The sequence below is a fragment of the Lynx canadensis genome, chromosome X (assembly GCF_007474595.2).
Source record: "Lynx canadensis isolate LIC74 chromosome X, mLynCan4.pri.v2, whole genome shotgun sequence".
Taxonomy (NCBI): Eukaryota; Metazoa; Chordata; class Mammalia; order Carnivora; family Felidae; genus Lynx; species Lynx canadensis.
In genome coordinates this window covers 10,098,470-10,111,943 of record NC_044321.2, presented here as the reverse complement: position 1 = coordinate 10,111,943, position 13,474 = coordinate 10,098,470, and the positions used below count along the sequence as shown (strand labels likewise).

The window sequence follows — 13,474 nt, the reverse complement described above, 5'->3', positions numbered from 1 at the left end:
ACGGCTCACCTCCACGCGGACCTCAGAAAACCTCTTGTTGAGCTGACCACTGCCTCGGCAAGAGTAGAAGCTTGTAGCAAATGCAGAGGCCACGCAGCAGGGTAATCTGGCGGTTTCACACGCGTCCCCTCCCTAGTCCGATGGCCCGGGCTCATTCCCAGGCTCCTTCACCCCTGGCTGCCTGATCGTGGGCACGTGACTTCCCTTCTCCCCATCCTCGGTTTCTCCGTTTATAAAGACAGAGTAATAAGAGTATTGATTTCATAGGATGGCTGTGGCAGATAGCAGACCTTGGATTATTGAGGCAACAGGTGCAGCGTGCTTTACACGATGGCGGTGCATCACGAGCACCGCGCGTGCGAGCTGCCCTCCCCGTTATTGACGACACAAACAGTGGCACGTAGTTTCATCGTGAGTTCTGATCTTGCCCTAGCACCATTTTCCCCCTAAAATGTCTTCAAATGTCTCTGAAAAGACAATTCTGCTTTACCTTGAAGCCACCTTTCTTTAAGTTGTTTTTTTTTTTAATGTTTATTGAGAGAGCGCATAAGCAGGGGAGGGGCAGAGAGAGAGGGAGACAGAGGATCCGAAGCAGGCTCTGTGCTGACAGCAGAGAGCCCGATGTGGGGCTCGAACTCCCGAACCTTGAGATCATGACCAGAGCTGAAGTTGGACGCTCAACCGACTGAGCCACCGAGGCGCCCCCAAAAAGGCTTCCTTTAAAACACCACCTAGAAAAGCCTCCCCTTCCCAGTCGGAAAGAACCTTGAGAGTTTTCGGAGATCGTGCTGGGTGCAGCCGGGGTCTCGTCCAGGCTTTGTGAGGTCTTGAGCGCACCCGCTCGGCCTTGGTTGCCTCATCACGTGGCCGTCTCCTCAGGCCTTACCCCCAGCGCTCGCAGGGGCCAAAGGGAGCATTATAACCTGATCTTCTGATGGAATAATTGCCCACGTCAACATCAGAATCATTTTTTATCCTTAACTATCTGTGGCACCCCACAGGGCGTAATCCCTCGAGAGGTTTTGTGGGATTCTCAGACAGAAACCGGCCAGAGCTGTCCTCATGAGCTGTTAGGGCTTTCAAGGTTGTGATTCAACTGATAGTTGCCAGCAGCCTACTCTGTGTCAGGAATAGCGTCTGTCCAAAGTGAGCCTTTTGGGGGTGGGCGGCGGGGGGCGGGGGGGAGGGGGCAATGGCGACAGTAAGGGAGGAGAAAGGCAATTTTGCGGAGCTGTGCAAACTTCAAGAACGGAGGAGCCTCCCAACGGTCTCGATTCATCCTGCCCGGTTGATAAGACGGTACGGAAAGGTTGCATTTCAGTAGCTTTTTTTGAAAAGACGCCCCGTTTCCTTTTAACTCTATGGTGAAAGAATAAATGCTGATAAATAATCTTTGCCGGAGATAGAGACACTGACTCTTTGCCACCTGAAATTGGCAGTGAACAGCAGAGCTGAAATGGAAATTGGCAGGTACCACTGGATGTACCCAGGCTCAAAGAACCACCAGTATCATCCCGTGCCAACCCTGGGGGACAGGGCTAGCCCCTTGAGCAGTCCAGGTAAATACAGCCTCGGGGTGAATTCTAATAGCAAGTCAACTGTTACCCTTAATATTTGTGATGGCATTTTCAGTGTGGTGATATTTCATGTTGTGTTTGATGCGTTAATTTGTTCCCAGGGGCGCGGGTGGAATTGGCCCTTTAAAATTTTTGTCATCATCTTTTGTTTTTCTCTCCTCCTCTCCATTCCACCCCATCTTTTGCCTCTTTCTTCTCCCTCCTTCCCCTGTCCTTGCCCTCCCCTCCTCTTCTCAAAGGGAGCAGTGTGCAATGACATAAACTTTTGGGTTACCTCCGAAATTTCCAATGTCTGAACCCATAAGGTGCGGGGGGGGGGGGGGGGCGAGGTCTGTGGCACGTGTGTCCTCCGTGGCACCAAGACCGGGGCCGGGACGCTCCAGGAGCCTTGGCTCCAAGAGTACCATGAGGGTCCCCGGTGGGCCTCCTGGCCCCACTGCTTTGGAGCGCTCTGTCTGAACATCAGTCATTGTCTCTGACAAGGAAAAATCCAAGCCCGTGACACGAGGATCGGATAACTGTGTGCTCGATCCCATCAGGTAGGTCTGTTGGGTCTGGTTTCCCATTTCCTTGCTCTCAAGGAACGCTAGTCTTGCAGAACTGCAAGGTGCCAGGTTGGAGGGACACGTGGGGGTCCAGAAGCAGGGAGAGCAGTGAGCGGTGTGAACGCCCGCCCTCCATGTTCCCAAAGTCTACACAGGTCTTATTAACCCAGCTCGGTCAGCTAAAACTCCAGTGACTTCAAGTTACTTAAGACGCGGATCAAAAGGGACGGTGGTGGATCAGATCAACCCGACAACAGTCCTCTTTGTCCTCCCAAGTCCTTGCACCGCATGTTTCTTCGGGAACCGGTCAGGAGCGACAGGGTGGGGTCTCCAACTGGAGAAGGAGCAGCCCTGACGTAGAGTGTAAGACACGCATTGAGTTACAGAGTCGTAACGCCTCTAGTTACTTGAACAGAACTTTTTCGTTTGAAACCTAAATTGTGGCTTCAGGTTAATTAACACGAAATCTGACGTTGGATTTAATTGTACATCTTGAATTACGCATTCCTTATTCTGACATGTGGCTGTCAGGCACCAGCTGTGTGTGTGTGTGTGTGTGTGTGTGTGCGCGCGCGCGCATGTGTGAGCGTGCGTGCACACTCGCAGTGCCAGTTAGGAAGAGCGGGCAAGAAGTCACGTCAGACGTTTGTTCTTCTAGATACTTTAAAGAATGGAGAGGGTTCTGGGATCTTAAGAATTCCCATTAGACGGTTTGTGAGATCAAGCCCCGCGTCTGGCTCTGCACTGACAGTGCAGAGCCTGCTTGGGATTCTCTGTCTCCCTCTCTCTCTGCGTGCCTGCCTGCCTCTCTCTCTCTCTCTCTCTCTCTCTCTCTCTCTCTCTCTCTGTCAGAATAAAGAAATATTTTAAAAAGTGCTGTCAGACATGATATATCCATAGCGGAATGCTACTCAGCAGTAAAATGGGATAAATGTTGATATACGACAACATGGATGAATCTCAGAAACATGCTAAGTACAAGAACCCAGATGTAAGCGACCAACTCTTGTCTGATTCCATTTATGTTAAGTTTCCAGAATTGGCGAATGCAGAGAGACAGAAGGTGGGTTCGTGTTTGCCGGAGGCTGGAGGAGAGGGGGAGTGGGCAGCAGCTGAGGATTTGGGGAGTCACGGGAATGTTTTAAAGTTGCGCTCTACTGATGGCTGTACAACTCTGTGAATTCACTCAGAGCCGTTGAATTGTGCACTTAAGACAGGCGACTTGTGTAGGTGAACTGTATCTATCTCAAACTCTTGTTAAAAAGCTACCCCCAACCCAGCACCATGAGATGCGCACAGGGCACGGGGCGGGGGGGGGGGGGAGTGGGGGGGGTATTTGGGCAGGTAACTGGGTGCACACCCCGTGTGCTGCACGCTGTTCCAGCCAGGCCTGGGCGCTCCCACAGGCCCAGCACGCTCGTCTCCCTAGAGAGCCCAAGTCTGGCACGTGGAGCCCGTGAACAGTCGCTCGCCCGTTCAGGTCAGATTTGGTCACCAAGTTCAGATCGGAACAGGTCTTGTGGCCAGATGAGCCACACAAGAACCCCAAGTCCTTCACTTTCGGGGTTTGGGAGATTCTGGAACAGTACGATGAGACATGTCGAACTCTTGATAGTGTCCCATCGCTGGTGACACTTAACAGGTGAGAATTCTGTGAACAGGCAGGCTCTCATCTAAGCAGGAAGAAACTGAACTCGGTGTAGAGAATCATCTTCCCAGACCCTGTGACGGCCTTTCCCCGCACGCAGTTTTCCCTTTTTGTGTACTGGCTAAAGTAATTGGAACAAATACGCCTCTGTGGCACCCACACTGGGCACCGTGCGTGGCCGGAGCCAGCCGCACAGACCTTACGCGGCAAGGTACGAAGAAGGCAGCTGGGGCTCCGGAGTGAGGGGACCGAGCCCAGCCACGTTAGCGCCTTCCCAGTTGCTTGGAGATTTCGTTGGCTCTTAAATCATCGCAGTTGCCATTCTGTACTTAGATCCCAAACCAGATGGTGTGAGGGAAAAAATAGAGAATTCCATATGGCTCTGGTGGGTTTTTTTTTTTTTTTTCCAGAGTTCTCGTTTCTTTCCAGTGGGGGGGGGGGGGGGGAGGTTTGAGAGAGGCTGAGCAGATCTTTGCCAAAGGAAGACGCCTCTCCCACCTATGCAGCTCTTAGAGCCGTGACCCCTCCCCCTCCTAACCCCAACTCGCTTATTCCCCTTTAGAAAAGTCCAAGTGGTTCCCCTTTGCTTTGCAAACCTTGATCCTTCGATGTTCCTCGTTTCTGGCGTAACTTCCCAGTAGAATTACATTTTGGGGACTTGGATGACTAACCTTTGCCATCGGTTTCTTTTTTCTTCTTTTTCATCTTGTAACTGCTTTGGCCAGGTGATATCCACATGTTCTCCAGGCCGATGGGAAATCCCAGGGTGGTGGCCGTGTGGACCATCCCCGGTGATGCTGCCCGGGGGCCTGGGCTGGTGGCAGTAGAAGGAATGCTCAGTGACGCGCCTGCCTTCGATGGAATGTCGTGCTTGACGTGTAGGGAATACTCGAGGCCGCCGTTGTCAGGTGTGCGATGGCAGGCTTCAGAGTGGGGTCTGAGAGGAGGGAAATCGTCTGCTAGAAAAGTGTGATCTGCGGACCCGCAGAATTGGCATCACCTGGTAGCTTATGACAAATGCAGTCACAGGCCCCAGTCTAAACCTGCCGGCTCACGATTTGCATTTCAACAAGACTTCCAGATGGTTCCAACACACATTAAGGTTGAGAAGCACTAATTTATTTTTTTTTAATTGACTTCCTTTTAGATGTTTATTTTAAGAGAGAGAGAGAGCAAGCAAGCAGGGCAGGGGCAGAGAGAGGGGGAGAGAAAATCCCGAGCAGGCTGCACGCTGTCGGCGCAGAACCTGACGCGGGGGCTCGATCCCACGAACTACGGTTTCAGTCTACAGCGAGAGTCGGATGCTCGACCGACCGAGTCACCCGGGCGCCCCAAGAGAAGCAATAATTTAGAGGAAGGCTCAGGGTAAGAAGGGAGAACTGGGAAGGAATCGAAGTGATTTTATCCTCAAGAGATCTAGAAATCTCTCTCTGGAAAAGGCTGAGAATGGCTTCAGGGAGTCCTTCCCTCTGTGTTTATGGAGAGGTGGTCATTAAGGGACAGTGGCCTTTGATCTCTCACCCCTTTGTTGAAAATCTTGCTGAAGGAGAGTGGGGGAGGGGCAGGGAAAGCTGGAAAGGTTTGTTTCCTTGTGGCCAAGAGAGGGCGAGGAGAAGGTTACCAGGAGCTTGGGAGAAATTCTCAAATGTCCCTCCTCACCTTCTTGAATACAGTCCGGCGACTTGCAGGAGGCTGGTCCTTCACCGCTATCAGCAGGTGGACCAGGGATGACTCCTCAGCCTTCCGTCTGATAGCCGAGCAGCAGGACCGCCCCCTCTGCCCATCACCGCTTCCCTCTCTGCCTGGCTCCCCGCTCCAAACTGTTCTGATACTTGGTTTAAGACGGCCGGCCGTAGATCGTTCTGGAAGTGGAGAGAGAGAGCCCTCTCACATAGGAACTACTCACTCTGGAGGGTATGGGGAGAGCGTGGGGGGGGGGGGGATGTGGGTGTTGCTCTGAGAGTCGAGCAGGAAGCCCACGTGCCGGGAAGTGCCATCGGGTGTGGGTCGCTGTGGGGTGTCGCTCTTTCCTAACCTGGGGCTGTCAGGCCGCCAAATGTGGGGTCTTCACTGAATACCCTTGAACCGTATTTCAAGGGGGGAAAAGAACCTTAATCTTTTTTGCGGACACCGTCGAGGCTCTGCAGTTGGGTGTCCCCTGTAACCCGCGGTGTGGTCGTGCTGCTTGTTGGACTCCGATGGCCGGGCCTCCCTGTTCGCGAGAGTCTGGTTGGAGAAGCCCTCTTCCTTCACACGGCCCAGTCCGAGGGCTTCCAGTAAGTCACGGTGTTTCTGCTCAAGCAGAGGCTAACAGTGGACGCGGCGTTAAGTGTATTACAGCTTAGGTTCTTGCTATAATTTTTTTTTCATGTTTATTTTTGAGAGACAGAGCATGAGCAGGGGAGAGGCAGAGGGAGAGGGAGACACAGAATCCGAAGCAGGCTCCAGGCTCCGAGCTGTCGGCACAGAGCCCGACGCGGGGCTCGAACCCACGAACCATGAGATCACGATCTGAGCTGAAGTCGGACGCCCAACCAACTGAGCCCCCCAGGCGCCCTTCACTTACTCCATTTTCAAATCACCTGCGTGCGTCTTCACCAAAAAAATGTGCCGTATACGGCAGTTAACGATTTTATGGCGTATTTACCAAAGACTATGATTATGTCAGCCAAATATATATAATTTCTTGTTCGTGACTGTTCGTTTTTTTGTCAGCTATGTTGTTAGCCTGTGATTAGCGCCTGATTATGTAACCGTGCTCAGGGGCGGCAAACGAACGGAGCCGAGACGCAAAGCAGATCGATCACTATTGAATGTTGGTCTGGGGCTTTCTGTCCGATACCTCTGGTTTTAGGGACACCGACGTGGATTACTCAAAGCAGTGATTCTCAGTCCTTTCGACACAGTGACATCTGGTCTCGGCTTCCTTTATGACACCCCTCGTGTGCTGTGTTTTCTGTTGAGAGTTAACGAAACTGGATTGTGTCTTGAGACCCTTTGCCACCCGTAGAGCGAACGGGAGATACTGCGAAGTGGTTGGGACGGAGCTGAAGTTTGCTGCTGGAGACTCGAGGCTGCTCCCCCCCGCCCCCCGCCCCCTAGGCTGTGTCCTTTCGGGCATCCCTTCTGCTCGCTCACAAATAAGCCACCCACACCCACGCGTTGCCACGTCTGTCAGAAGCTTATATAAAATGGCTTTTGTGCTAAACAGAAAGCTCTGGGTGTCAGAGAATCATTTAGGTGGGATGAGGCTTTCTCTGAAGATCATCATGCTTGCATTTTATCTGGAATCTTCTGTGGACAGTGCTTCCCCCCCCCCCACCCCCCACCCCCCAGGAATAACTCTCGTGGTAAAACGTCAGAACCAGCCACACCCGTTCACGTTCAGATTGTCCGTGGCTGCTTTTCTGCCACAACAACAGAATTGAGTGGTTGTAACCCCATGCCCCTGCACGGCCAGAAATATTTGCTGTCTGGACCTTTACAGGGGGTGGGGAAATCCTGCCAACCCCTGACTTAAAGTACTTGCATTCTTAGCCCACGTTGCAAAGTTAATCTACTTAGGGGAGGCAGCACCCAAGTGATTTGCTAATCACTCCCTTTCCTGAGATCTTCAAACTCCCTCTCCTTCTTCTCTCCAGCCCCCAAAATTCTTGCTCCCCGAGGGGATCCGCCGTTCACAGGCTTTAGGCTAAAGTCCAGTCCTGTTTCAGAGAGTACCATGGCTCTTTCTGGAAGCTCAGCCTCTCTGGTCTCTTTCAAGTCCTTCTCTGAGCTGTTTCCTTCTGCACCATCCCGAGATGCGTCCGCCTTGGGGTGCGTCCCGGGAAGTTGATATGTTTTAATCAGTGCCCTCTGCGGTTGGAGCGACACTGCTGTACTCACAGAGGGTCATAACCTTGGTGAGGAGAATAGCTCCTCGTTATACCACCTTTGGCAGAGGATCATTTCAGTTCAGAAAACACCTTTCTGAAGAAAATGGCAACTTGAAACCCAGAGGCAACTTGTATACGTGTTTACCATCAAGATGCCCCACACCAGATCGCCACATCCTCAGCAGACGGTGCTACTGAATCTGACGTGAACGCCTCTTGACGTTTTTATGTCGTCATGGCATCTTTCTGTATTTACTAACATGTGAAAGGATTCTGCTGTAGAGCTGTGGCTGCGTCTTAGTTCTCTTCTGTTGCATGGCAAATTAGCCTTGAACTTAGCCGGTAGAAGCAACATATAGTCTCTCAGTTTCTGTAGCTCGAGAGTCTGGGCTTGGCTCAGCGGCCTCTGGGTCTCTAACGAGGCCGCCACGCAAGCGTTGGCTGGGGCCGCAGTCTCATGTGAAGGCCCGACTGTGGAAGAATCCACTTCGCAGCTTGCTGCTGTGCTCGTTGGCAGGACTCGGTCCCTCGTAGACAGTTGGCCCAACACCTTTCTTGGTCCTTCGCCACGCGGGCGTTCCCGTGGCTCCTTCGTGACACGGCAGGCGGCTTCATTAGAGCAAGTGAGTGGAGGAGGGCGAAAGTGCTAGCAAGACAGAAGTCCTGGTCTTTGGAAACCTCATCAGGGAAGCAAGTCCCTAGGTCCCGCCCGCCCGCGGGGAGAGGGAATTACACAGGCGTGTGAAGATCAGGGATCTTTGGGCGTATCTTAGGAGGCCGCCTGCCACACGCCGTAAAAAGCACATCCTTCATCCCCTCTAGCTAGAGCAAGGTCTTCTCTCGTGATGGCAATTGCCCTTTCACTTGCCTGTCACCGAGTGGTGGTTGTGGCTCCTGCCTTTTGCTGCTAGTCCTTAGCTCCCCAAGAGGATTCACAGCCTTTTGAATTTTCTGGCATCTTTTGTAAAAAAATCAGACTTGAGAAGCAGGTCTTTTTACTGTTTCGAAGGTATAATTGACATGCGTAATAAAGTGCATACGTTTAAAGTGGCCTATTTGATAAGTGTGACGTACGACTGTGCCAGTGAAACCAGCAGCACAAGGCAGATGGTGACACATCCATGGATCTGCAGGGGTCCCGGGGTCCCTTCGTTAGCCCTCCACGTAACGGCTGATTTGCTTTCCGTCTCTCCGGATTAGTTTGCGTTCTCGGGAATGGCCCTTATGACGATTTGTTCGCATAAATTCTTTCACTGTTTCTCGCCAAGCCATTCCTGTAAAATGTGGTGTGATGTTGACTGTGTTAAGTAATAATTCAACTGAGTAAATTTTAAAGATCTAATTGGTTCTGTTAAATGATTCACGAATCCATTGGCGCATCCCATCTAGCAAGTAGAGGGGCTCTGAATATTTGTTCAAACTGGAAGGTTTCCACAGACAGAGGGTGGAGGGCAGGAAGGTTTTAGCCGAAGAGAAGCATTGTTCCAGTCAAGGCCCCTGTCCCTTAGGGGAGAAAAGCAAGGGGTCTTACCATGCGGAGGACCTCATCTTTCTTCAGGGGATGGAGAAGGCCCCTGTGGCAGACTCTTTGGTGCGGGGCTGACTGAAAAAGTTCCAGACTGAGCGGTTAAGACTGCATTTCTGGGAGAGGTTGAAACAGCACTTAGGCTAGGTATTAAGCCCCTGGTTTGAGGACTTGGCCTAAGTGACGCCATTTGGGGCCTGGTGTTTCCTTATTAAAAGCTGCTTAATGGTTCCAATCCCTGTCCGGTTTTCATCCTTCCTGCCTCTGTTGAACACACGCTGTGCCCTCTGAATAAAGGCCTATCCTGCCCCCACCCACTGGGGGAGGGGCTGCTCTGCACCCCCTCCAGTCCTGCCTACACAGCCGGCCGGCTGAATTTCTTACAAGCATCTCTTGGGCCGCGTCACTGGCCTGCTCCCAAATCTGCCTTCTGTCCCCGCTGCCTGCAAAGTGAGGCACACGAGGCCTGGGGGGCTGGCTGGGAGGCCTCCCGCAGGAGGGCCCCACCTCCCTTCCCGCCTTCTTCCCCGATGCTGCCGTGGTGTCCTCACATCCTGAGCTCTCCCACGCGCCCCTCGTCCCCTTGGGCCTGCTCTCCTCCCGACATGCTTGTCCACCTGTCCTAACCACGGGGTCTGCTTGTTCCTCAAGGCCTGTCTACACTTCTGCCGCCCCCCACCCCCCCCCCATTGCCCTTTCCTTATCTGTCCCTACCTCACTCCCGGTGTCCCTTCTTAAATGATTTCTCGTGTAGTTTATGTCCCCCAGGCCACCCCTCCGCGGCCGCACAGGTCCGGCCTAGTGCCTCTCACACAGCAGCGATCCGCCGGAAATGCACACATGCTCTCGCCCCGACGGTCCGGGAGGTCGACGGCTGCTATAGCTCACTGTTGTGGGGAGTTTCCCAGTTTCTTGAACGCCCTGCCGATCTCCCTGCTTTTCACATCTGTGTCATCTGAACTTAGAGCTCGCTTCCCCTACTCAGTGTCCACTTCCCCAGTGATGCACCCCCACACCTAGAAACTAGGCACAGAGCACACGCGCGATCTTTAGGAAAACCAGAGCCGGTTCCCGCGAGGGGCCAAGGAAGAGACCGGCAAGTGTCTGTTTCCTGACTTTGTTGATTCTTTTGCATCATTCAAAATAGTTTCAACATTCTTAGCATCGTACAGTCGGACTTTTATGTCGGTGACTCTAAGAAGGTCGAGAGAGAACGGGGGGGGGGGGCAAATGGTCATTCGAGTGATTTGCCGTTTAGTGCTTTATCAGGAAGCCCCCCCTCCCGCACCCATTGACTTACACTGTTAAAAATAACAGACCCCAAAAAAGCTTTGGTGATGTGGGTTATGTCTCTAAATAGTTTCTGTATTAGAAATTATACCCCATTTATTATTAAACGGACATATTTATTTAAAATAACAATAACAAACCCAGGACGTGTTAACGTAAACAGTGTTTAGGAAAGAGAAGTACTTTTCAAAACAAAGTAAAATTTCAGGGAGAAGGGTCCTATTGTGTTAGATTTTTGCACATTTCCTTACTCTCTGCTCTCCGTCAGCCAGCTGCGTTTTCCTGTCCGCGTCGGCACTCATCCAGAGGCATCTTGGATAACTCGTTTTGGTTGAAAAACTTGGTCTCTTGCAGATATAGTTGGAGAATGGAGGAATGTGTTAATGGCCTTTCCGTAATACACCAAAATCCAACCAGGGGGGCGGATTCCTAAAGAACGTTTGTAATGCGGACTCTGACGCCATACCTGTGACCTTTTTGTGTTCTGTTCCTTTAAAATCTGTGGCGCTCTCTTGCACTTCGATTGGCTCGGTATTCAGGTGATCGCGTAACGTTGCACATCGGTCCTGTGGAAAGCATTGGTTCTCTGAGTTGTGCGGGTCTTCCAACTACTGGCACGTCCCGTTGTGCCAGATCAAAAAAGTCTCATTTGTGAATACGGCCACCAAGTCCATCCAGAAGTCTTTGAAGTACTGGGAAGCTGGCACTTTGACTACGGCAGGTGCACGTTGCCCACATCGGTTGGCAACAAACGGATTCCGTCAACTGTTTCCTTTGACAGGACAGGCTAGTGCACTCGGATCTTTTTTTGAGACAATTTCTGCCAGACACCCAAGTCTTAATAACTATGGTTTGCCAGTCACTAATTCAAGAAAAAGGGATGCTCAAAAAACAAAACAAAAAAAAAGGTGCTAGTTGAGCTCGCAACTCCATTCCATGAGAACTTTTCCTCAAGACAGCAGTCACACGTTGTGCTTTCTGCCCCTGCCCCCCAAAGTTGCATCGCACAGACCATTCAAAAGGTGTAAAAACACTGACACCTTAGGGCTATTGATGAAAAGAGTTTTAACCTGGCAGAGCCCCTGAGAGAGTCCCCGGGTCTCCCAGGGCCTTGGTCCCCGCCTACCCCCCCCCCCGAACCCCGGTTCCCCTTTACGCAGAATAGAATGACCTGGGGAGTGGGTGACAAATGCAGAAGGAAAGAAGAAACCGCCTCTCTCCCCAGACCTACAGGAATCTGCATTTTTAACGAGATCCCCAGGGAATTTCTAGGCACATTCAAGTTTGAGAGGCCCCGCTGTTTAACAGGGCTCTGCAAACTTTTCCCGTAAGGGGCCAGATGGTAAATATCTGTGGCAACAACTCAGCTCTGCCTTTGCAGCTTGAAAATAGCCACACACAGTCCGTCAACTGATGCATGTGGCTGTGTTCCCATCAAACTTTATTTATGCACACAGAAATTTGAATTTCATATACTTGCGTCGTGAAATAAAAAAATAATATGAGACAATGTGATTCTTTGACATCTAAAAAGTCATTTAGAAATGTGAAAAAAAAAAAAACATTATTAGTTCCCAGGCCACAGGAAGAGCAGTGTGGCCCATGGGCCGTGGTTTGCTGCCTCTTTCCCTGTGACATTTATTCCTTAGCTTGGATGCTCATTGAAATCAGTTGAGGAGCTTTTTTGTGTGTGTCCTTAAAAAAGACAAAACCTCAGGGCCCCTGGGTGGCTCAGTCGGTTGAGGGTCCGACTTGGGCTCAGGTCATGATCTCACGGTTCGTGAGTTTGAGCCCTACGTCGGGCTCTGTGCTGACAGCTGGGAGCCTGGAGCCTGCTTCGGATTCCGTGTGTCCCTCTCTCTGCACCTCTCCTGCTTGCATTCTTTCTCTCTCCAAAAAAACAAAAAACAGAAAAAAAACCATAAAAAAATAAAAAGACAAAAACCTAGTTCCTGAGTCCCACCTTCAGAGATAATGATTTCATGGGTCGGTGGTGAAGTCTGGGCATCAGGGCTTTAAAATGCTCTTCAGACCATTCTAACTTGCAGCAACATTTGAGAACTTCTGCTCTATGTTTTTAAAACAAAGTTTAAGGCTTTAAAAAACATTTTTTTTAATGATTTATTTTTGAGAGAGACAGAGCATGAGCAGGGGAGGGGGAGAAAGAGGGAGAGGAAGAATCCGAAGCAAGCTCTGAGTTGTCAGCACAGAGCCTGACGTGGGGCTCGAACCCGTGAACCGCGAGATCATGACCTGAGCCCAAGTCAGACCCCCAACCACTGGCTAAGCCACCCAGGGGCCCCCTAGACTTTTTTGTTTTTAATGGTAGAATCTGTCGTGGACCGCAACTGCTCTTGTAACCTTTGAGCTGGGTGGTCTCCCCCTTGGCGCTATTGACGTCTTAGGCCCATGCCCCGTCATCCTCTGTCGCGTGTCCGTGCGCACGTGTGCGGTGGGAGGGTGGCGCACTGCGTCATAGGGGTTCAGCATCGTTCCTGGCTCCTACCTACAACGTGTCAAAAGTGTACTCCGGGTTGCAATGACTGAAAACCTCTCCACCCCCTGCCATCAGGCCCCCGGAGGACAAAAGCGTCCCTACTGGAAAACCACCGATCTCAACAACGGATACTTTTTATTCCTGTGATCTTGATTTCCCCACCTTGGCCCTGGTGACATTTGGCACTACTGAGGACAACCAAAAATAGCTCCAGACGGCGCTGAATGTCCCCTGGGGGACACAGCCACCCCCTGTTGAGAACCGCTGCTCAGGCCATTTCAGAACGAGGGTGGCCTCTGTCTGCTGACATTCAGTGTTGTTTCTCTGAAGTAGGATTCTGTCTGCCTCCATTTTCCGGTTGCCTGTTGTTTCAAAGTTGCAAACCTTGGTTAATTCCTTCCATTTTTTGGCTCATTGGAAACCAGTAAAGTAGCAGGGAAGGCGGCGCTTAGAGGGCCTGGGGTGTGTGTGTGTGTGTGTGAGAGAGTCTGTGTTGCGCACGCGCTTGCTCTCGCGC

The 13,474-nt window shown here is 51.5% G+C and overlaps 1 protein-coding gene across 5 annotated transcripts in view; it reads left to right on the top strand.

The window, feature by feature from the left end:
* GPM6B (glycoprotein M6B) overlaps window positions 1–13,474 on the top strand; it is a 148,163-nt gene that overhangs the window by 114,441 nt on the left and 20,248 nt on the right. For 2 of the 5 annotated variants that reach the window (XM_030305769.1, XM_030305770.1), the window contains exon 2: window positions 1,440–1,559. The exons of the other annotated variants lie outside the window; for them this stretch is intronic. In XM_030305769.1, coding sequence (XP_030161629.1) covers window positions 1,440–1,559 — 120 coding nt within the window. The remainder of the gene's footprint in view (window positions 1–1,439; window positions 1,560–13,474) is intronic. 5 annotated transcript variants of the gene reach the window in all.